This window comes from Ammospiza nelsoni, chromosome 3, assembly GCF_027579445.1.
Source record: "Ammospiza nelsoni isolate bAmmNel1 chromosome 3, bAmmNel1.pri, whole genome shotgun sequence".
NCBI lineage: Eukaryota > Metazoa > Chordata > Aves > Passeriformes > Passerellidae > Ammospiza > Ammospiza nelsoni.
In genome coordinates, this window is record NC_080635.1 from 18,735,894 (window position 1) to 18,759,790 (window position 23,897).

General features: G+C 43.9%; 2 protein-coding genes across 7 annotated transcripts in view; one reads left to right on the forward strand and one right to left on the reverse strand.

Moving 5' to 3' along the window:
- The window catches only part of LOC132071814 (BRO1 domain-containing protein BROX), a 118,198-nt gene extending 114,797 nt beyond the window's left edge, over positions 1 to 3,401 (reverse strand). For 4 of the 5 annotated variants that reach the window (XR_009418200.1, XM_059469596.1, XM_059469599.1 and 1 more), the window contains exons 1-3: positions 2,606 to 2,762; positions 1,089 to 1,219; positions 371 to 477 (exon numbers count right to left, since the gene is read on the reverse strand). Coding sequence is in view for 4 of the 5 variants with exons in the window: in XM_059469596.1 (XP_059325579.1) it covers positions 371 to 477; positions 1,089 to 1,189 (208 nt within the window). In the remaining variant the exon portion in view is untranslated. Of the gene's footprint in view, positions 1 to 370; positions 478 to 1,088; positions 1,220 to 2,605; positions 2,763 to 3,089 lie in introns of those variants that run through there. The other variant, XM_059469595.1, reaches the window with a different exon arrangement.
- Positions 3,326 to 23,897, forward strand: part of AIDA (axin interactor, dorsalization associated) — a 34,045-nt gene continuing 13,473 nt past the window's right edge. The window contains exons 1-7 of one of the 2 annotated variants that reach the window (XM_059469600.1): positions 3,326 to 3,540; positions 6,335 to 6,404; positions 12,922 to 12,975; positions 14,944 to 14,998; positions 20,444 to 20,507; positions 20,953 to 21,059; positions 22,240 to 22,251. In XM_059469600.1, the coding sequence (XP_059325583.1) occupies positions 3,431 to 3,540; positions 6,335 to 6,404; positions 12,922 to 12,975; positions 14,944 to 14,998; positions 20,444 to 20,507; positions 20,953 to 21,059; positions 22,240 to 22,251 (472 nt within the window). In that variant the 5' untranslated portion in view covers positions 3,326 to 3,430. The remainder of the gene's footprint in view (positions 3,541 to 6,334; positions 6,405 to 12,921; positions 12,976 to 14,943; positions 14,999 to 20,443; positions 20,508 to 20,952; positions 21,060 to 22,239; positions 22,252 to 23,897) is intronic. The other variant, XM_059469601.1, reaches the window with a different exon arrangement.

The window sequence follows — 23,897 nt, forward strand, 5'->3', positions numbered from 1 at the left end:
ACTGAATACTAAATGGAACAAACTAATTAATAGACTCAATTTATACTTAGGGAGCAACTCACCACCACCTAAAAGACAAATACATGTTTTCTCCTCCAAGAGGAAGCAGAATTAGGTTAAAGGCAGGAGGGCAGGGCTGCCACCACTTAGTATTGGCAGGGTCACAAAGGATACTGAAACTTGGAGAAGGGGCCTGGTGAGCAGCCAGCACTGGTATCAAGCACAAAACCCATGAAGATACTCTCCTTCCTGAGAAGCACAAAGCTTCCTTACGGGACATCAGCACAATTAACATTCTGAGAAGTGCCATTAAAATTGAACTGATACTTCTCTTTGATGAATTAGTAGTACTGCTAATAAATCTCCCTACCTTGCAGGAGTGAGAAGTAAAAGTCACCTGCATTCTTCATCATTTCTGGATTACAACTTGAGTCTGTAAACAGCTCCAATAGCTGGGTTCGAGACAACCGCAAGTCACTAAATGAAAGGAGAAAAAAAAACCCTAAGAAATCCTATTAAAAATGTACCAATACAGAAAACTCTTCCTGTCTCCTCTGGATACATATGACTGGACCCACAGCAGTGGATAATCAGTACTCAATCTACTGTTCTATCACTAAATAAAATAACTGTGTATTTACCTACCAAGAGGTGGGGTGCACAGAGAGGAAAAGGAAGCAACAAGCAGGAACATTCTTTAACATTAGAATGGGATGAGGAGATGAAGAGATCAGAATAGATCTGCAAAATAGGCTGAGATCCCTTTTCATTATATTCCTATCCACAACAGAACAGTCAGGCCCTATCCACTTATGGAAATTAAGCAATCAGGAATGCACAGTCATCAGAAAGACAATGAAGTGTTTAGTCTTTTGCTTCTGCATTGTTGTAATTGGCCTTGCTGTGCACTCAGAGACTGGAGAATTCATTCTCTGTAAGCAAACGTTCTGTGTTAGCAGTGTCTTACTGCCTCCCTGCCTATACATCTCTAGTCATCTTCAGCTCAAAAACTGAAGAGCAACCATTACTTTGAAGGATGTTCCCCAAACTGTAAGAGGCAGAGTGAAGCAAGTCCCAAGAACACTTACTTGCAAATCTTTGTTGCAGCTGGAGTGGTGGCTACCCCATAAAAATTAAATGAAACGGGAGCTGTAGCCTTCAGAGGGTTGCGATGGAACCAGTGGGTCATTTTCTTCCTGCAGTGTTGTTTACGCCAAATCTAAGGAGTGGAAAGGAAAGGACAGCTGCAGAAACAGGTACAACTGAGGTGCTGCCCATGTCCTGTCCTCTGCTCGCAAAAAGATATTCCAAGTGTAAATAACTAATTTGAAATTAATTTCTTTTTTTTTTCCCATTTGAAATGCCAAGCTTCCATATGCCTCGTGCTGATTATCCATGTGCTTTGTGTGAGAATTACACTCTCTGGAAATACAAATGCTTTCTGACGCAACTATTTTAAGTTAGGCAAAAAGCTACCACCTACTTTCCTCTATGTGAGCACACACATTGCTAGTAAAAAACCTCCACATTTGTTACCTCCTGTATAAGGCTGAACATATCTCTAAATTACATGAGAAATATCTCAGAATCACAGAATCAATTAGGTTGGAAAAGACCCTCAGATTACTGAGCCCAACCTTGGTGAGATCATTACCCTGTCAACTAGACCATGGCACTTCGTGACATGTCCAGCCTTTCCTTAAAGGCTTCCAGGGATGGAGGTGGCTGACTCCACCTCCCTGGGCAGCCCATTCCAATGTTTAACAACCCCTTCTGTGAAGAAATCCTTCCGAATGTAAAACCTGAACCTCCCTTGGCAGAGCCTGAGGCCCCTTCCTCTAATCCTGTCACTTGATACCTGGAAGAGGCTGATCCCCAACTTGCCACAACCTCCTTGCAGGCAGTTGTAGGGAGTGATAAGGTCACCTCTGAGACTCCTTCCTCCTTTCCAGGCAAAATCTCAATTCACTGAGATCATTATACTGCACCTGATCCATCTGTGAATAGTTCATTTGGGAGCCTTTGGTATACACGAACCTGCAACCACAAACCCGGACTAAAAACATGGATCTATTTACACACGTGTATCAGACCGGGAAGGTTGGGAGGACAGAGATAAAGCCGACTCTCTCTTTTCTTTCGCTTCAATTTCAACAGCCAAATATAACACAAGCATTGCAGTGAGTTTTACAACAGTAGTGCGGGGTGATGGAACATATTGGACACATCCTGAACGTGAGAGGTAAAACGTCTCCATGAGGAGAGAAAAACTGAGGAGCAAGTTGTGTACTCTCCATCTCAAAGGTTTTCCAGACCTCACGGGACAAAGCCCCGAGCTCCTGGTGTGAACTCGGGGAGCTGCATCTGCTCTGAGCAGGACGCTGGACCCGACGCCCCCTAGGACCTCCATCATCCCGCGGTCCTTTTGGAATCCCTTCAGTTCATCCCTATAAAAACACCCTACAGCTTTGCTGAGAAACAAACAAACAAAACCAAAACAGAGCCAAGAAGATCTGCCAAGCACAGGTTCCCCGGCACGGCCCAGATCCCCCAGACCGAGCAGGGGGTTCGTTCATCGCGTCGGCACCTATCGCGCCACGCTTACCGCTGACACTGCTCCGGGTTTGTCCGTCAGGCCAGCGGCTGCCACGCCGTGCCCACCCCCCTGCGCGGCGCTGCTGTCCCCGCGGTGTCACGGCCCGGCCCGGAACGGCCCCTGCGAGGATCTCGCGGCCGCGGGACCCCGGCCCGGCCCCGCCGCTCCCAGCGGTGAGTCACGCGCACGCTGCCGCAGGCAGCGCCAGCCAAGAGCCGATGGCACCGCCCCATCGCGGCCGATCGCATCGACCCCGCCGCTCGCCCTCCTCCCCACCGGAGTCCCCGGGCCGCCACCAACAACAGCCCTGCGGATGTAGGGCGTCCCCCCGGGACAGCGGCCGCCGGCGTGGCCGGGGCCCACAGTCCTCCCGCGGGAAGAGCCCTCGAACGCCACCAACACCGGCAGAAGCGGGGACGCCAGCAAACAGCAACGGCACCGGCCCTCCCGAGGGGCGAAAGCTGCGGTGCTGCGGGGGGGCGCCGGGGCTTACCTAGGGGCGGGCCTGTGGCGGCGGCTCGGCCGGGAGCGGAGGGAGGAGCGAAGGGAGAAACTGAGTGACCCCGCCCGGGTCACGTTCGTGCGCACGTGACCGGCGCCATTACAGGTACCGAGGCGGAAGTAGCGCCCTCGCCTCGATAGCGATGGCGCGGCCGGGCGCTGCCGGCGCCGCCTCCGCGGCTGGGCGGTGCAGGCGGGAGGCGCCGCCGCGCTCGGGTGTCCCGGGGCGGCGCCGTGCCGTGCCGTGCCGTGGGCGCGGGACTGGCGGGAGCGGCTGTACGGCGCTGTAGGTGCCCCGGCGCGGGGTGAGCATGGTGCCCTAGCACTGGGGCTATGTCGGAGGCGGCCCGCAGTCTCCTGCAGCGCTGGGGCGCCAGCTTCAGGAAGGGTACCGACTTCGACTCCTGGGGGCAGCTGGTGGAGGCGATCGACGAGTATCAGATGTGAGTGCGGGCTCGGCGCGGCCCTGGCGTCCCGGGCTCGGCGCCGGGGTGAGGGAGCGGCCCCAGCTGGGGCGGGGCGGGGCAGGACAGGACAGGGCGCCCCGCCGTACCCAGGCCGCGGCCCCCTCGCCCCTCGGGCCCCGCTGGCGGCTCTGGCTCTTCCCCGAGGCGCGGGGCCAGGAGCCGAGGAGTTCCCTCGGGGGGTGCCCGGCCGGGGGGCAAGGCGGGAGCCGGCCGTCCCGCTCTCTTGGGAGGTTGGCAGCGGCCGGCGTGGAGCTTAGAGCAACCTGCTTTGGTAGGTGTGTCCCTGCCCATGGCAGTGGATGGAACAAGGTAATCTTTAGTGTCCCTTTTACCCCAAACCAGGTTGTGATTTTGAGAGCGTGGGCTGCCGGAATGGTTTGTTGATGGAGCCCCCGATGCCCCACTGGACCGGGATGCTCCCATTCCATCATCCTGTTGCCTTGGCACCTTGCTTGTGGCAATGGAGTGACCTGGCAAATGGGCTGCCTAAGTATCAGCCTTAACAAAAAAAACTCCACACAACCTATCAGAATGAAAAGGGGTCCATTGCATGCATGCATGTGTTGTGTCCCTGATGGTACCAGGGTGGGAGAGTGGGGAACCTGGCCCCAGTCAGGTTGGCTGGCACAGCCTGTAATTGCACCATCCATGATGACTCCTGTGGTAGCAGAGGAGTATTGGCTACGGGGCACTGATGATGGACTCCTTGGAAATGCACCCGGTACTTTTAGTCAGATGTTCTTCCCTACTACTCCATTTGCCACGACAATGAAAATTATTTCTTTGTGATTGCAGTATTTCAGGCCAGGCTTCTCATGGTGAATTTTCTGGAAGTTGACAAGAGGGTTCACACTTGTTTGCCAAGAGAAAGTCAGCTGAAGAGATGCTCCCTGAGGGATCTTCTAGCACTGTTCAGGACAAGTTGGGTTCTAACCACGCGTGTTGCCAGTTCAGTTGTCATTCAGAGTAACTGGTCTGCTGGCCACGTACTGGTTGTTCAGGAGAGGCTGTAATCTCATCATTTCATTCACTCACCAGGAAGGATGAAATGTTACTTGTCACTGCAAGTTCACTGATATGCAGTTTGCTGATGGCTTTTAGAGTAGAGCAGACTGTTACTCTACAAACCTTGGCAGAGAGATGAAAAGAAGTTCTCTTCCAGATCTGTATCTCAGCAGAAAAAAAGAATCATCAAAAGTAAAATAAGATATTTTTACTAACTGCCCTTATGTGGATGTCAATCATTTGGGTGATTATTCATGCAGGAACCCTTCGAGCTGTCAGCAGTGGCTTCCCTGTTAAATGTCCCCATCATGGAATTTGGTCTCATCTAACTTTGAATGAACTTCAAGGGGAATGCCAGATGCATTCATTTGGATTAGGGTGGATTTTTTTGTATTAGTGACAAATGGAAAGAGGATTGTGTTAGTGATGCTTGCAGAAATGTTAATGCTGTGATGCTGCCTGTTGTGGGTGGCATATTGCTGCTATGGTAATCTGTTTTCTTAAGTCATTACAATGCTCTTTCTCTGTGTCCTGTGTATCATAGGGCAGGGCAGTAGGCAAGGAGTGTACTTTTGGGTTTGAGTATGTTTATGCTTTTTGTCTTTTCTCAGCCCCAATCTTTCTCCATTTTTGAAGTGGGACAATACCACCAAGTTGTGCAGTTACCTCATCGTGTTTGGCTGTGTTTTTCCTGGTAAGAGTTAAAAGCTACAGTGGCCTCAGTCAGTATGGGCATTTTTTGAGAGCTGATTTTGAGGAAGAGCAAAGAAATTGAATTCTGATTTTTGTTCCTGTAGCTTTGACAACAATTTGTTCTGCTGGATGCATCTTGGTGTGTATATTTTATAAAGCCCTCCTACATCTGGGCCAATGCCCACAGCAGCGGTGGAGGGAAGCAGAGTCTCTTTCACAGTGCAAACTTGTGAGGTTCCAAGAGGAAGCCTTTTGTGATGTCCCTGGGTTTCCCCTCAACCCCTGTCCTCCCTCTCCCTCTGCTTGTAAAAAATTATTTACAAGGAATGGCAACAATTGCCCAGAGGTTTTGCTTGTTTAATATTCTCCTTCCTCTCAGGATGGAAATTGTAACTCTTCCCATAGCTTCTCTCTAGCTTATTTTTGCTTTCTCGAGCTGTTTGCTTACTATTACTTTCCAAAACCCTTGGTATTCCTGCCTTGGTGATGACAAGGGGTGAGGTTTGTGCTCCACCTGTGGTGCTGACGGGCAGAAATGTGAGTGGATGCACCCCAGTAGCCCAGGCCAAGCCGCCCTGTGCCTGGCTTCCAGTGCTGGGAGAGTGTGTGCCACGGCCTAGGGTGTACTCACCTGAGCCCCCTGGCATCTCATTTGCTTCAGCCTCTCCCGGGAAATGTGCATGGGATTGCACCACAGTGGATCTTCACAGGGGCTGTGGTTTGTTATTGTAAAAGAAGGCATTTGTGAGAGGAAAAAAGTCAGTGCTTGTAAAAGGGGCTGTTGGCTATAATGACCCTCTTACCTGTTCTCCTTTCATTATGCATTAGTCTTTCCTGCCTAATGTTGCACACTTTGTTTACCTTCTGGGTTTTTTTCTTAAGTATGAACTACCATGGCTACAGAAAATTTTGATTCAAAAGACAAAAACAAAGCAAAAACACAGCTGCAAAACCAACTCAAACCTCTTTGGAGTAGCAGTCTGTGAACCTTTTGGCTGACACATTTTCTGGAGCTGGTGTGTGTGTGTTTGGGTTGTGTTCCCACTTTACAATTTTCTTTTCCCCCATCCAGATTAGCCAGGCACCTCCAGAAAGAGGCCCAGTCTCAGCACAACAACGTGGAATTCACAGAAGATCAGAAGGTGAGTACTGCTGTTTGTTCAGGCAAGGAGTTTGACTCATAGATGTTGATGTTTTTTTATCTTGCAGGCCGAAGCCTTATGAGACCTTTTTTTCCTCCCTCAATGTACACAAACAGCAACAGAGCCCAGCGTGGCTAAAACGGTTGCTGTCATTAGATGTGAAGGATGCTCTGCTGTGCTATTGAGTGTCAGGAATGCTGGCCAGTGTCTTTCATAACCTGGGTGTTTCTTTTTTTTCGGATTAATGTTTGATAACTTATTTTTTCAACATTAGCACAATTTATGTCAAATTCTGAATGGAAAACATCTTGAACTGCAGACACTGAGGATGTGTGAGGGGGATGAAAGCTTAACGTGTAACACCTGACAGGGAAGGGTCCTGGCAGAATATTCCCGAGCAGTCTCTTAGAATGTTATTTGTTTATAATCTTTCAAAATATTGAAATTACTTTACTCCTCCTTCTCTCACCTCAGTTGAAAAGGCTGTTTCTTGTCTCAGAAACATACTACTGCAGTTCTGTGATGGGATTTAAGTGGACTCATGCACTCAAGCATTTACTGCAAAATAAAATCTTTTGAGATATGAGGCCCTACTAAAGTTCCTTGTCTTCTATAAAGGCATGCTTTTCTTAGGAATAAAAAACTAGAGATGTATATTTCCAGATTTTCATGTTAAAAAATCACTTGTTTGAGCAATGCTGTTACCTGAAAATTGACATTTGCTAGCTCAAAGTCTCACCAATGGTAATAGGATGCAAGAGCAATGGAAGCTGTGCTTAGGAATGTAAGTCCTGAACACAGGTGCTGGCTACAGAAATTAGAGATGAACTTTATGTGTGTAAAGAAACTCAAAGAAATGCACCTTTACATAGACTCTGAGAGAGGTTTGTAGCTGTTTCCTCTATGTGTGCCAACATGAAAAGCAAAGACCTGGTATTCCATGTTCTGCTTACCTTCTGCAAAGATGATAAAGCTCATGATTGCTTTAAATGGAGCCATAGTTTTGGAGAAGAATTTGGTCCACTTTTCCTGATTTGTAAGCCATGAGAGCCTTGTTAATGTTGGACAGCTGTTTATTCCTTGAATGCTTCTGCTCTCCCTCCCTTGCTGGTAGCTTTCTCCATCATTCTCAGCTAGAGTCATCTTTAGTGTTTCTTTAGTTTCCCCTCTGTGGAGACTTTTGAAAATGTAGTTACTTCATGAAGGTGAAGCTGTTAATCTCACTTCTGGAGACATCATCTCCTGTGAGTATGGGAACCATAACTCACAGGGCTTTGCCTCCAGATGTTCCCTGAGTCTTCTGAAAAGGACCTGGAACCAGATTGTGGAAGTGAATGAGGTCAGCCATGAGGGAAGGCCTGGGGGGCTCAGGAAATGGAGATGTTTCATGCACAAGTGCTGTCATGTCTTAAAGCAACAGTCTTCTGAAAAGAAAAAAGTAATGGGTGGTGGTTTTACATTCTAGCAGAGTGATACCCGTTTCTAAAGCTGAAATAATGTATAAAAGAGGATGGCATTTTTATCACTTGCTGGTTTTTGCCAGTCATTACGTGGTTGCTGCACTGAATCTTTGAGTTTGTTTATCAAATAGCAGTGCCTGTTTCATTAGCCACATGCACAAACCAATTCCCCAACATTTTGTTGAAAGAACACTTTATCTCCTCTACCATGAGGAGTGCTAGTCACAAAAAAAAAAAAAAAAAAAAAAGAAAATTGTGAGTAGAGTTTTGCTGTTGCTTAAAAAAAACACTTAAAACTCTGCACAGCAAAGTCTCTGATGTAAAGCTCCTTGCTGTGCTTGTCTTCCCTATTTCTGCAAGAGCTCGTCCAGGATGTCATCTAGTCAGTATGACTAATTACTGTCATCACTAATATCATTCACATGGCATGTGGCTGGAGGGCTTGGTGCATACTGGGTTTGTAAGCATTTTGATTAAATAGAAATGTATCTTCTTTCCCCCTGCCCTTCTAAAAATCAGCTACAAATCAGTAACTTTTGCTCAGCTGTTCTCCTGCCAGTACACCCACCAGCATGCTGAGGCTCTGTATGTTATACAAGAGACACTTTTTTTTTATTTTTAATTTTAATGTGGAAGACTCTGTAACCTTCAGGGTTTGCTTATCTGATGTAACTGGCCAAGGCTACGTGCAGAATTTTGTAGATTGAAAGGCCATGAAGCTGATTATGATTTCCACTTGCTTGATCTATCCTCAGTGCAGTTTTTTGTAGATTTTCAGTCAGCGGTTTTCCAAAGGACCATAAATACTGCCGAGAATTGTTGCGAGGCTGTAGTTTCTTACTTGACCTACCCTGGGGGGGGGAAGGTGGGTTTCAGCAGTGATTCCTCTGTAGCAAGGGGGTGCTACTTTCTTTACAGCTGCAGGGAAAGGACAAGACTAGGTTCAAATCCTCATCCTTATCTGTCTGTATGAACTTTTACCACGTTTGGGTTTATTTCATGCATCACAGGTGGTGCTACAGTGCAGATATGGCCACACAAAAATTGATGGTGTGTTACTTACTAATGTAATCATACAATCTGTTAATCTAAGAATACTTGACAGATACCACCAGTTTCTTTCCTGGTCATCCTGTGAGCCAGTTATCATTTATCTTCTAATGCATGTATTGTTTATGGTAAGAATTCAGACTTTTAAATAGTTGCATCTCCCATTTTTGCTCCTAAAGAATCCATTTTGAAACACTATATGCTACTTGCCTTGAAAGAGCAGACTACAGATTTTGTTGTTCTTTCCTGTATTTTCAAATTGTGGTGGGTTGTCATCTTATAACTATTGCTGGACATAATTCCGTATTTTTCGTTCTCTGTCTTGACTTGGGTAATTGACAGTGCTGGACTCTTCATTAGTGATTGTGAATTTTATTGAAGCATTTCTCTGCAGATCCTGTAAACAGCAAATCATTTTGTTTTGTCTCCCTCCAACAGCTATAAAGAGGCTCTGCAACAGTTTTATCACTGAGAGGCAGCATGTATGGAATACTAAGAGATGCAGCTCCTGGTGAATTTACCTCAGTCATAACATTTTGAATACTGCTGTTCACTGTTTTACCTCCATTCTCTAAAATTCATGATTATTCATTATCAACCACTGCGTTTTGTGATAGGAATTGTTCCAGTTAGGTTTGGCTATGTCTATCAGCTTGCCTCCAGCTACAGTTACTCTCACCCAGTTCTCTGTGCAATAAATGTGACCTTTAAAGCCCTCTTCTAACAATAGTTGTTGCTTCTTGTGTAACTGTTTCTGTGCTAGGCTGATTTTTTGTCAGTGTTAGAAAATCCTGCTTTTGAAGCAACCATAACTTGCTGAAATGCAAGCGCTGTTGAACAGTCTTAGCATGATTCATTAAACTACTGGTCTTCTAACAGCCTAAACTCTGGTTAAAGCCAAGCTCTGCTCTGGCTCTGTGTTTATGCAAACATCTTTGCCTCCATTACAGTTAGCACAGTCCTTGTGCAACTCCTCTGAAGAAACCTTGACTACGAGATCAACTGACTTATCCCCATTCTAATAATGAGTTTACAATAAACTGAATCTAAACTATTTTAAACTAGCTAAGTTAATTATGGCTTCAGTCTTTCTAATGAGATGCAGAATGTTTTCTCTGCTGCAAAAAGGAGCATTTGCAGCAGGGATAGTTGCAGCTGAAAATGATAAGTGTTTAGCTGCATTTTTAACTTTTGGGTTGGGTGTGGTCCCTTAAAGAAATAGTTATGAATAATGCCTGCTGGGAGCCTGCCATATTTCAATAGATTCCATATAAAACCTATTCTTTACTATTTAAGACTTCCAAACTCTCTTAAATTAATCTGTTTCTAGAGCCATTATTGCACTTCAGCTCCCAGGAGCCAGAGTACACACATTTTGTATTGCTCTTTGTTCTGTGAGGGGGCTGCTAGTTAGGCAGTTTTCAGAACACAGAGTTATGAATCTGCAGGATAGGGAATAGTGGAGTTGTTGAATTTACTGGTGAATTGACATAGGAGATAGGGGCTGAGCAGTGCTTCTGAGACCTCATTTATGGTGTGCGCTTAGCGAGATACCAGGAGGGGCAGAGCCGGGTGAAAATCTGTTTACATGTTCTGGTTCTGTGGTGGGCCATGGAGGCTGTGTGCTGTGCGCTGGTACCCTGCAAACTCATAGCCCTCTTTTCGTTGGAGGAGTTTTGATCTCACAGAGAATGACATGCTTTTTGCTCAGCAGTCAACACTGAAACTGTTGGAACAGCTGGACTTTCGCAGATGCTGGAGCTATAGTCAAACCTCAGAGATTCCCCTCCCTTCCCTAGGGAACCTGTGGACTCCTTTCTTTTACCCATTATTTCACACCTTCATCTTTAAGAATCTACCTTTGCAGATATATTTTTCCAGATGTTCACAAATGAAAAAAGGAGTTCCTTTTGTTTTACTGCAGCTGATGGCTGTTGTGTGTTCTCATTCTAGAGACTGAGAATCTGCTTCTGCAGTACTACTTGGTGTCTTCCACCCAGCCTGGCAGTACATGTAAACAAATCCACAACACCCACGTATGCAGTGTGGATCTGAAAGTCTCAAAGTGAGCTCAGGACTCTATGTGCTCTTTTCTGTTTCCAAATACCTGTGTTTTTTCAAGCTGTGCTGGAGATCCAGTCATGGGTCTCTGTTGTATAGCAGAATTTCTTTTGAGGAGGAGAGAGTTTGTTGACTGAACAATGTGTCCTGTGTTAATAGCATCACTCGCTGCTTTTTGGGAAGGTGCTCAGAAGAACTAAAGTTTTGAAAGGCTGCCATACAATGGGCAGTAATAAAAAAATATGAAGATGAAAAGTCTGGCCTACTGCCATGTTGTAACAATGTTAAGGGGAGATACCAGCTGGGGAGAAATGGCTTCAAAAACTTTGAGCCTGTGGTGGCAGATGAAAATCAGGTATCTGAGGCTTTTGCATGCTGCAGCTGTTGGGTCTGCCCTTCAGGTATTGATGTGTGACCTACTTAAGATTCAGCTCCTGAACTCTTTCAACTTTCAATGTGGCCTAAGGTGAACTGAAACTGCAGTCACGTAGTTTGTTGGAATTACTGGGGGCACTTAGTTTGTTGGAATTAGTGGGGGCCTAGGAGCAGATTGAGAAGGATTCGTGACACCACTTTGCAGGAGAGCCAGAAAAGGTGTTGGGGGAGGCACCTTTGAAAGCATGCATAGTTTTTATCTGCTGTTTCCAGCCTCTTGGAGTCCAAAAAATATAACCCTCCTTTTGGACTTCACTGACCCTGCATAGATTGTCAGGTGCCCATACTCTTGAAGTTCTTTGATGCTAGAATTGTGCTCTTGGAAATCTTTTCCTCCCCTTTCATCCAGCTTGTGGAGAAACTTTTTTATACTGCCTGATTTAAAAGGAGAGAATGAGTTACAGTTGTGTATTTCAACTTTAGTCTTCCTTCTGGGGGGAAATTTAATTTGAAAATAAGCCTCTTTTCTTTGTAGCTTCATTGTTGCTGGTTTTCTTGCCCTATAAATGTTCCATGGAGTATTTTGAATTTATATCTGGCACTTATTTTTCTGCACATCATCTGAGTTTTTCTTCTCAAAAAGGTTTTAGTCAACGAACAAACTTGTGATGGTCAGGAAAAATACACTGGGCAGTTGTGTCCTCTTCATGTCACTAATGGAAGTCTTAACTCCTCATTTCAGCTGGTAGTAATAGAAACAAATGTGACTTGCTGGAGCATCTTACTTTATGAGACATAAAAGCTTAAAACTGTCTTCAAAGCAAGACTCCTTGCAATGTGCTATTCTGAAGCCCTTCCCTCTCTTCTCTTCCAGTTTTAAATGAAAATGAGAAATTACTTCACAGTTCTGCTTACAGATATTTTAGATTGCTGACAAGTTTGAATTCAGGCATATATTCCATGATTCACTCACAGTTTAAATCTCTTAAAATCACAAAAATAGAGAGTTAGAAAAATAATCTACCTTTAGACTTCCTCTCCCAACAAAACCCACAGGAGTGGGCTGTGGTTTTTTTTAGGGCTGAGATACTGGGTTGCTGTAATGTCTGATGTGGGTGGACTTGGTCTGCTGAGGTTGGGAGCTGTAGGCCTGGCTCCTAAAAGGGCAAATCAGCGCAAACCAGTCAGGTTCTCAGGAGGTAATAGGCTACTTGGCTTGGATTTTTTTTTTTTATTTTTTTTTTAGTTCTCTATCACCTGAGAGCAGTTGAGTTTATAAACACTTTATGATGTGGTAGGCATTACTACAGTTTCTGCAGAGTGAATGACCCCCCATCTGTGTTGTTGGGCTGTGGGAGGGGAGTTAAGTGGCAGATGTCTTTCATCTATTGTGCTTTCAGTAAATCCAGCCTGTCTATAAAAAAAGCTTCTGATGCTCAGTGGTCTGGTACTGAACAATAGACCTGAAACCTTTGCAAAAAAAAACCCAACTGTTTGTGTTTACATTCTTTAAAAGTGTCAATGTGGAGAAATACTATTTTCAGTACTAAATTTTTCTTTTTCCATTTCAGAAAACCATAGCTAAAATTGCAACATGCTTGGAACTGAGGAGTGCAGCTTTACAGGTATAGCTCTTTTTCCTATCTGACTTCATACTTTAGCAGTAAATTACTGTAGAGCTTTTTAAAATTTGTTTACTGTCTTCAGAAATACCCAAACTTCTGAAAATGGAGTAAACACTTGGAATTTCCAGGCTGTCGTCATGATGGCCCAGGTGACTGCCTTGAGAAAGGCTGGAAGTGCTTATATGAGCATCTCTTGGTGCTTGTACAGGAATTTACCTCCACATTTTGTGTCTTTGGTTCTCTGCCTCTTTTTCATCCTCCCGAACTGTTTAATTTCTCTTCCTAACCTGTGTGCAATGTTAAAAAGATCACCAGAATGACCCTTAGACTTATTCAGCTGCTTCACAAATCATAATAGACTACAAAGAAGAATGTGTGTGTAGAATAGAAGTTACATTTAGCAGTCATGAAAACCAGCAGTGCTCTAGGAAAATGTGGGAAAACAATAATTTGAAAATTTCTCTTTGGGCTTTTTTTCTGGACTGAAAGTAGATATCATGAGAGTGGATATCATTTTTTCTCAGCACATGCTTATCCCCAAAACAAAAAACAAGTGAGAGAAATTTCCAAAAGACCATGGATGGGGAAGGGGTAAATCAAAGGCTGAGTTAGTGGGTTACTTCTTTGCCAAGAAAGAGTGATGACAGACAAATTTTGCATCAAGTTACTCCCAGCAGCACTACTAAGTACTTCATGTTGCTGGACAGGGTGCTGCCTTCAAATGTCTCAAAGGCTGGGATACAGCATGCTGGACTCATGAGGTTGGGGCTGACTAGTCAAGGCTATGTAGAATTTGAGGAATTATTTGGTTACCTCTACCTGTCATTCTATTTTGATCTAACCTGGGGTGTTTGAAGTATGTTTCATTTGCTTGGAGTCACTGTGACTTTGAGGAGAGCCTGAATGTTCCACTATGGAATAGCTTTGTGGGTCAGGTCACATCTGGGAGCAGCAGCAGAAGCTGCAGCCATGTCATAACCTGCCAAGCTGGAGAGCTGGATGTTATGCAAGACCAGCCTTCCCTGCTGTTGATTCCCTAGCAATAAGTCGAGGATTTTGTAACCTTTTGAGAGGATACAAGAACTTCTTGCCCACTTCATTTTGGGGAGGTTATGGTTTCTTGGCAGAGGTTAAAGCAGTTGGTGAGTGTTCTCACCTTTTCCCACTCTCCTAACACTAAGGGTATAGCTGCTTTAGTATCCTTACACAGTCTTGCAGAAGGAACCTATTCCCTCTTGGACAAAATCAAGAAAAAAAATCTCATTGGACCTTAAATGTTGTAAACAATGGGCAATCCTAAGAGATGCCAAGTGTGCAATGACATAATAGGTAAGACCTGACCGTCCAGTCAGAAGTGAATGTCCAGTGTAAGTCCTCTTATTTCCACTTCTTTTTATGCCTGCTCTGCCACTTGATTAGAAAAAACTAATCTTACCTAACTGTTGGTGAGCTGCCTCAGAATTAAAAATTAAGAACTTCTCTGTTGAGTTAGTAAGTCAGATAGGCTTACTGAGAACTGTACATGTATGTGCCACAGACAGAGGAGGAAACCATCATCAGAGCTGGAGAAAAGAAAGATGGGAATTCATCTTCTATTTTCAGTGAGTTCTTGGCTGAGTTTTTCAAACTCATCCTGTGTACTGTAATTTCTGCTAGTGTCACAATGTTGGACATGTGTCTTGAAATGTGAATGTTCCTGTGTGCAATAAGGAAGAATTTATAACGAGTTGGTTTAAAGATATTTATCTTTCATTAGAGCTTGGAATATTGGATAGGTTTGTTCTTAATAAGTGAGAAGTAATGTAGTCTCTGCCTCACCTGTGAACCTGCCTTTTGTTGGGGAGATTTTCTGGGGGGAGGTAGCTTTGTAGTAACCTGGTGTGCTTGAACAAAGGAAGCACTTTGCATCTTATTCTGAGATGAGGAGGGTGCATCTGAAGATCTGACTCTTTCTTTGTACTGTCCTAGTCCACCCAGTCGCAGGATGAGTTTAAGCTTGAGGATCTGAAGAAGTTGGAACCAAGTAAGTGGTATCTTTGTATTTTGAGTGCCATTTATCATGACAGGGGAAAACATGACAGCAGCAGGAATACTGACTAACCAACACTGCAGTTCAACAGTGATGCTGGGTTTAGGTGCTTATGCCAAGTGTCTGTTACCACACAGAGAAAACTTGATGTGAATTAAGGAATATAATGTGAGTAATTTAAAAGTACACTGACCCAAATGTTTCAGAAAATATATTCATCTTCATTTTCAAATAAGCAATTTGGACCTTGCTAATTTTTGCACAAAATTGTATTTTAATCTATCAGTAGTACATTGTATAATTTACCTGCACATTTCTTATTTGAACTGTATTTCACCACTTTATGGTCTTCCTTCTTGCAGCATGACATTTATTTTTTTCTTCTGAAAATATTTAACTTGTGAAAATATTTAACTTGAAAATATTTAACTTCACCTATCACCTCCCACTGTAATGCTACCAGACCAGTGAAGGTGAGAGTCAAAGTGAGGATGTGAGTCAGTCTATGAAGGGTTTTGTGTAATGTTATTTTTTTCCAACTGATCCTGGGTCAGGTCTTGGTATGTCAATCCAGAAATAACTTCTTCACATGGGAAGTATCTATTTATCTGCTTCATTTTCCTTCCTGTAACACTGGCTGCTTTGTTCTCTGAGCATCCTTATGATTAGAGCTTACACAGCTAAGCAATATTATCCTGAATGTTAATGTTTCTGCATTTCTCAGGGAACAAGAAATGTGGAAGAACTACTTTCATGCTGATTGAAGTTGGTTTTATTGTGCTTATTACACAATTGTTACATTGAGCAATATGTTTGGGATAAATATGATGGGCAGGCAAATGTTTCCCCTTCATGAATAGGCTGAGTTTCTCTGCACAGGATCCTACAGAGGAGCTTGTTAAGAAGTGGCGCATTGAGCTAAGCTTCCTTATATCTTTACCAAAACATAGAGTCCAAATGCTTTTAAACTGTCCCTTGAAAGTGCAAAGTGATGGTGTGTTACAAAACTGCTTGGTCCTATGGGTGAAGACCATAACTGAGGAAGGGATTTAACTGTGTGTTGGCATATTCGGTCTTCCTCACACTACATGTTGCATGTCTGGCCTCTGAATTCCGACTTGGGATTTTTCTCTGTAGATTTTGCTGCTCTCTGTTTACAAAGTGTTTAAAATGTTGTAATCATTGAATGACTCTGGATTTCAGACTCCATTGTGCAAATGCCCTGTGAGTGACTGAATGATGGAAGAGAGATGGGAATCTTGTCCAAAATTTCAATTATGGTGCAACAGTTCTGTTGTTTATCTTGCCCTCCATCACAGAATTGATTTTTAGCTGTCAAAAAAACTGCTTAGCAGTGTGAAGTGCATTCAGCCCACACCTCATACAACAAGCAACTATATTAAAACTGAAGAAGAGTGTGTGGCCATCAGTTTTCAAATACACTGAGTTATTTTCCTTGGAAGAGAATGGGTGCTTCTACAACAACAATTGAACATTGATGTTCCTAGTGCTGCTGTCTTACTTGGACGGTTCTGGCCTCTTTCTTTCTGAATTGTGCCTTTGTTTTGTGGTTTTTAAGTGTATCTCAAATAGAGTAAATCTTAATCAGGCCAATACCAGCCATTTCATAAAATCCACTGTGAAGTGTTTTAATTCGCATGTTGTCAATTTTCTTTTGCATCCCACCAGAAAAAGCTAAAAAATCTGGCCTGGCAATATAAAGTGATTCCTTTGTTAGGTCAAGCCATTCCATTAGGGTGGAACAAAACAGCTATTCATACAAAACAGCTATTCGCACAATTTGGCTTGTTTTAATTACTTTTGTGCCTGAAGCTGTCAGAATGGTTTTGGTGTTGTTCTAACAACCAGGACCCTTAGAATTACTTTTTTATTTTCCCTTAATCTTGTGCTGTTGAGTTCTAGCTTTTCCTACTTGAGCTTCCATTTCATGCAGATTGGAAAGTGAAGCAGTTGGCTACTTCTGTTTGTTTATAGGATTTGTCACTGAATAATTTGTGCTGGAATAATGCTACAGGAGGTTCCATACATACAAATGGCTCTTTTGAGTTTGTGCTGTGTGAAGTCATTGTTAACACACTGGATTTCAAATCCATTTCTTTGTGGAAGCTTATACCAGTCTTAGAATGCACAGTACAAATGGATGGGCCGGGACATCCATTATGCCTGGATGATAATTATAAGACAAGTGGATACTGGGTTGTACTGGGGAGCGTGGTGTCTGAATTATTTTATGTTGTTTATTACAAAAAAGTATAAGTATCAGAAAAAATCACTGTCACAGAAAATCTAAATGGACAGTGGTCTTTACCAAGTTAATGTGTCCTGATCTTCTGACTTATGTTGATAATTTCCTTTGAAATATTTCAAGAAAGAGCCAGCTGCTGATAAAATCAGACTATGAGGATGGTAAAGGGCCTCGAGGGGTAGCCTTATGAGGAGTGGCTGCAGTCACTTGATCTGTTCAGGCTGGAGGAGACTGAGGGGGAGACATCGCTGCTGTTACAACTTTCTCATGAGGGGCAGAGGGAGGGGCAGGCACTGATCTGTGCTCTGTGATGACAGTGACAGGACCTGAGGGAATGGCTTGGAGTTGTCAGGGGAGATTTAGGTTGGGGATCAGGAGAAGGTGCTACACCCAGAGGGTGGTTGGGCACTGGAAAAGGATCCCCAGGGAAGTGGTGACAGCACCCGCCTGACAGAGTTCAAGAAGTGTTGGGACAATGCTCTCAGGCTCATGGTATGATCCCTCAGGGTGTTCTGTGTAGAGCCAGGAGCTGGACTGTGATGATCCTTGAGGGTCCATTCCAGCTTAGGCGATTCTGTGATTCTAAGCAAATCAAAGTGACACTGTCCAAAGTCACAAAAGAAAAGGCAACTTCTGTACAAGAGCCTGCAGAACACTATTTAAAAAAATATTTCTATTGGAAATACAGCACAGATGGAGGCCATGATGCTGGGATCTACCCATTAGTTGCACTTGTGGAGAATTCTCTTGGATTTGTGTTCTCAAGCAGCAACATTGCAGAGGGGAAAGGCTCTTCTTCCCAGAAGTGAATTGTGTTTTTGAAAATGAAACAGAGATCCAAAAAAGCCGAAACCAACCTTTTAAAGCTTGGATGTCTTAGACAGCATTACAAGGGAGATTCCTGTTCGTATTAACCTAATTTTTTTTCCTGTGGTCTGGTATTTTTATTTGAATCAACTGAAGCTCATACTTGTGGCAGATGCAAAGAGGATTTTCCTTTTCCTCAAAGTTTTATTGCTTAGCTTTTTCTCCATGGCTTTGAATAAGTATTTCACCCAGCTGAGTACAGTGGACCTGTTGCTTATCCTGTTCATCTTTAAAGGAGCACTTACATTGCTGTGTTACAACTTCGCAAAATTATTTGCTATTGGTGGTGAGACAAGAATTGAAAGCTCTTTAAAAACTTGAGCCACAGCTTTGTGCAGCAAAAGGCAGGAAGTCCTGCTTCTGAGCTGAATATTCAGCACCACATTTGTTCCTGGCAGTTCAGGGGTGCTCAGCCTCTGGCAGCAGCAGCATGATTTTAGGTCCTGTAGAGCTGTTTGCCTCTTGCCTGGGCTCATGTCAGTAGAGCTCTTTGGGCCCTCTAGTGATGCCTGAAGTGAATTAGGAGGAGGGTTTTTTTACTTTTAAGGGGACCTGGTTACTAAAAGCGGGGAGTCTAGCACTTATGAACCTTTGGAAAGTGGGAGGAGAGCTATTGTGACACCTGTCTCTTCTGTTTAATGTGCCTATGATCTGTAAAAGATCTCACTTCACTGAGGTTTTCCTCCTGGGAATACCCTTTCTGTTTCTGATGTAATGTATCTTTCTGAGAGCTGGGGAATTATGAGAGCAGTAAAAATCCCCTTCTTTTCCTGAACCTCAGCAGCATTGGAAGATGACTGTCAGCTGATGATCAGCTGCTTTTCTGGTGGGAAGTGGCTGTGATTCTTCAGATGCATGTTGAGATCTGCATTACTGGTCCCTCAGAGCAGAAGTCTTTGGAGAGAGAGACATGGCATCAGTTTGTTCTCTCATCAAAGCTCTGACTGAAGGCACGTTAAACCTTTCTCTGTATTTATGTATTGTGACTGGCTGGGATTAGGCACTGATTAACCTCTCATGTTGTAGAACAAAAATAAAAAAAAAAGTCAGTATGAGTAAAGACTGGAAAGACTTTTTGGTTTCTTTATAGTTTCCCAGAAGAATAATTTATTCTTAGAGCATTTGGATGGTGTCTGGTAAGCTAATACAGGAGCCCAGACTGGGTGATGGGAATGTGAAGGCAGACAGGGAAGCTGTCCTGCACTGGCTGAGTTGCAGTGTGCTCAGAGGGGCCTGGCAATGGCTTCTTAAGCATAACTGGTATTTAAGTACCTCTTGATATTTGTGTAATCTGAACATTGTTTGAAAAGAGTTTTGTTTTTGAATATTCAGAATTCTTCAGGGGAGAATTCCTCTGCTCTGAGAGTGCTTATGGTGAAGTGAAGCTCTCTGAGGAGAGTCAGGGGTTTTTCTCTCTGCTCCCCCTACCAGTGTGCGATATTCATTGTCTGGTAAGAGAGTGCTTCTCCCTGCAGGTGTCCTCTTGTAAATTTTTAGGCCCCTTAGCCATCTTTAAGTACTTATTTCTTTCCCACATCTTTGGAAGTTTCACTGGTAGTTGTGTTTGGAAATGGTAGCTAAAGTTGGGATTACTAAAATGTGAGCAAATTTCCAATATAAACAGCAAAGCCATTTTGCATGAAATTCTGAAAGTATACGTGATGTCTTTGGGGCTTGGTGCCCAGATATTGTACTTTATCTCTCCTGAATTTCACCAATCTGCCCAGACATATGAGGGCAGATGGAAAGAAAACACAAACAAACAAAGGCATCACCACCACCAAACAAAACCCCCAAAACACATGACTGAAGAAGTAGAAAATCTTACCAAAGCGTTGTGCTAGCAGCACACTTGCTCTTCCATGGTGGCTGCCTGAATGTGCACCCTCATGTGTCAGCTCTGGAGATCTCATCTGTTTGGAGCTGATGCCAGTAACGCCACCACCCTGCTCTCGATAGCCACCAAAGATTGCTGCCCTCACCCCAGGGGCTGTAGCTTTTTCTCATTACGATTTTGGTTATTGCCACATTTATCTTCTCTGTCTGTCTGTGTGGGTGTGGTAGTAGTAATCTTATAGTTGCAGTTCACCTGTCTGAATGTTACAGTGATATAGGTTTGATCATAGCTGTGCTGGTGTTTAAAATATGAGAGAAGAGGGATGGTTTTTGTATGATCTGATTATTTTAAAAAATTTATTATTATTATTTGTGTGTGAAGATACTGTCAGAATGGACATAGCTGTGCAAAGTAATAGAATTAATGCTGCTTTATGAGTAGAGATTTTTATTTTTTCTCTTCTCCGTAGTCTTAAAGAATATCCTCACTTACAATAAGGAGTTCCCCTTTGATGTTCAGCCTGTCCCACTCAGGTAAGAGATAACTTCTTGCACATCACTTCATGTACAGATATGTACTTGAAAGGGAGTGCGGCCTGGGCCTGGTGTGTACCTAAAACACATTTCCAGAGCCATCTGCTTGCCAGACTGCTTTGTATAAACTGGTTAATAAAAGAACTTTAAAACTCTGTTTGTCTAGGTACCACTAAAAATCAAGACCATCCTTTTGGTAAAATCAGTACTTGGTACATCCCTACATCTCTCTGAGATTTCCATTATCATGTCCTGCCTTTAGGCTCTGTGCTTTCTATTGGTCTGAACTCCTACAATCTCTGTCAAAGTCTGTAGGGTAGAGGTAGAAGTTAAGAAGTATGAAATGACATTAAAGAGTGTTGTCCATGCTCAGGTGCTGGCTTGTGAATTGCCTGCAGGTGATGAGTGAGCGTTGGTCTCATTTCTTCTTCCCTGTGTTTTACAGGAAGATTTTAGCACCTGGAGAAGAGGAACACTTGGAATTTGAAGAGGATGACGAGGAAGGAGGAGCTGGAGCAGGGTCTCCAAACTCTTTTCCTGCTAGAGTTCCAGGTAGGGGCACTAGCCTTGCCATGCCAGCCTCTGTAGCATCTCTGAGCTCTGGCTCTAAAAAGCTTCTTTTTCCACCTGTGATTTGAAAAGTTTGGGTGGGAAGCTACAGGCTCATGTAAACAAACCCTAATGCTGTACTGGAGAACCACAAGGGTGGCCAGTGAATTTTTTTTCCAGCAAACAGTATCTTACTGTGAAACAGTTGTATGGAGAACCTGTGAGGCTGGTACCATCTACCTCAAATAATTGGCCTTAATACTGAGTCTGAGTCAGGATTATTCATCCTTCACACATAACTATGTGAAGCATTTCAAATGTGTTCAAATGTAAATTGTGGCAATGTTTCTCCTGCAAGGAGCAGCGCATGTTTCTAGAAATATGAGAAGTTGTTGCTGCTTATTTTTGCGTTGCATTGTTTCGTGAGATAGTGGCTTAGAGTGAAGCCAGGCTGTGAGAGGAGAAAGAGGGGGTTTTGATTTTCATAGCTGAAGTCCTTGATCGTGCGAAAGTATTTTGTAGAACCGACAGATTCTATAGAAGGTCTTCCTGAAGCTTCAGCTTTTGACAATTTAAATGTTGTATCAGAGGTTCTTTAATGTTCCTGGTTCCTTTAGTTTCTGGTGTAATTTCTTTGCAGAAGAAGCAAGTTTCTAGTTTCAGAGCTGGCTGGCAAACTTTGTATTTGAGGAATGAGATAACAAGTACAGAATAATGGTCAAAAGAGCTGAGGTGTTGTATTACTTATGCCTGGAGAAAACAGATGATATTCAGATGTGATCCCAAGCACAGTGCTGAATATGGCCGCTGCAGGCTGACCTGATGTGGACATGCACAGTCTACAGCTATTCATGCCAAGCTCTCAAAAAGGCTATAATATATTGTGATATTGATGGCTAACATTTGCTGTCTTGATCCTTGTTATTCACCATGATAAATCCATTTATGGAGGTGCCTTCTGTCTGTCCCAAGTACAGCAGGAAGACTCAAACAAAAGCAGTTTGCAGCCCTGGGGTGAGCCTTACGAGTAAAGTGAATTTCCCTATCTGAAGCTGACAGAGTTGTGTTGCACTCCTTGCTTTGATGTGCCCTTAATCCATCCAGTACTGTCTAACTGACCATGGTCTTGTCTTCTCCATGCATGACTTCATCGTTATCACATTGCCCCATTCGTCTAACCCAGGAGCCAACAAAGGTATGAGAACCTTTTAGTATGTACAGTCATTTCTGTGCTCATGTTCATGTAGCTGTGGTCTTCTTCATCCAGCTCTTAGTGCCGATCCTCACAAGACAATTTTTGGTTACAATCACACTACTGGGCACCTATCTGTTGGTCTTAGTCTGCCTTCAGTAAGGAGAAAAGGGAAGGTCATGTTGATTCAAACAGCTCTTTAGAGGTCCTGCTGTACTAATTAAGGTGTTCTGGGTTGTGGTGTAGCCAAGGGTAGGTGTAGCTGCATTTTATTTACTGGAATACACGTTTTATGGGAAATGTTACATAAAGAGTATTTGCATAGTTAGACTTCTGTGCTCTGTGGAGCTGAACTGACCAATGCTTGCTGCCTCTAACAGCAAAGGTTTCCTGCCTTTCTCCTGGTTATATATGATTTTATTCCAGTGCTGTGCTCTTTTATAAACCATTTCACTTTGTGAGCCCAGCAGGAGACTTAGCACTTCTTTCCCCTTTCTCTGAACTGGGATTTGGGAGTGGAGAGCCTGAGTGCCTGTGTCTTGGCGGCAGTGGGGTGCTGGGCTGGCTCACTATCCCTGAAACCCACTTGGAGGAGGACATTTTTCATTTGCAGATGCTCCCATCCCCCTCTGGCAGAGATGCCCTGTGGTTGTGTCTGGTGTGGCTGCAGCTTTATCCTGAAAGGCCTCAGTGTGAGCCTGCTCAGGGGCCCAGGCCATGGTGGTTGACAAGGGGGATGGTGCCCAGCCCAGGAAAGCTGTGCTGCAGAGAGGGCACTGTCACCTACTCTGGCTGCAGAGGCTCTGGCATAGGCTTGCCTGAAGCTGTGGCTCATGTGAAACAGGTTACAGTCAGCTGCTCTAGTCCACTGTTGGCTCCTGCTAGGACAGGAAGGAAACAGTGTTCCTTGGATACTGTCTGTCCTACTGTTCTCTTGTCTCCTGGAAGTGACTTTGACCCTTCTGTCCATTGCAACTCTACAATTTCATACATTCTGGAAAGCATTCTTCAAGAACAGAATAATTTCTCTTACGCCAGAATTTTTATAACAAAAACCAGGCTGAGGCATCTTTCAGGTGATTTTTCTGTCAAGTGGATGGAGTGATGGACAGGAAAGCTGAAGGCTCCAGTTATTCCTGGCTCTTGGGGGCCATGCTGCTTTTAGGAGACAACTGACATATGATGGAGCAAAGGTTTGTGCCAAAAAGAAGACAGGCTTGCTTCTTCCTTCACTTAGATTGAAATAAGAACTCTGTATTTGAACATCTCTTTGGGGAAGAAACAGAAAGATTAACTAGAGCATGAGCTGCTTTGTAGAAATGAGGGCTCTCTACTAAGTTTGTTCTCTAACATTTCTCCCATTGCACGCAGAAGTCTTTTCTGTTGCTCCAAACCCTGGGCTGAGCTCTGCTGTGCTGTGTTGAGAGGTGTGGACACGGTGCTTTGGAGGCCCTGAGTCTCCTCAGGACAGGAAATACAGAAACACACAGCACCAGAGATGGAAATTCAAGTCTTGCACTTGATTCTGAGAGGGGGATTGGATGCAGGAATGGTCATGAAATCTTGCTGAAGTTGAGCCTGTAGTTCTCAGAGCAGAATGCAAGGTCCCTCTTGCAAAGCCAGTCTCTCATAAGACAAAATCTTTGTGG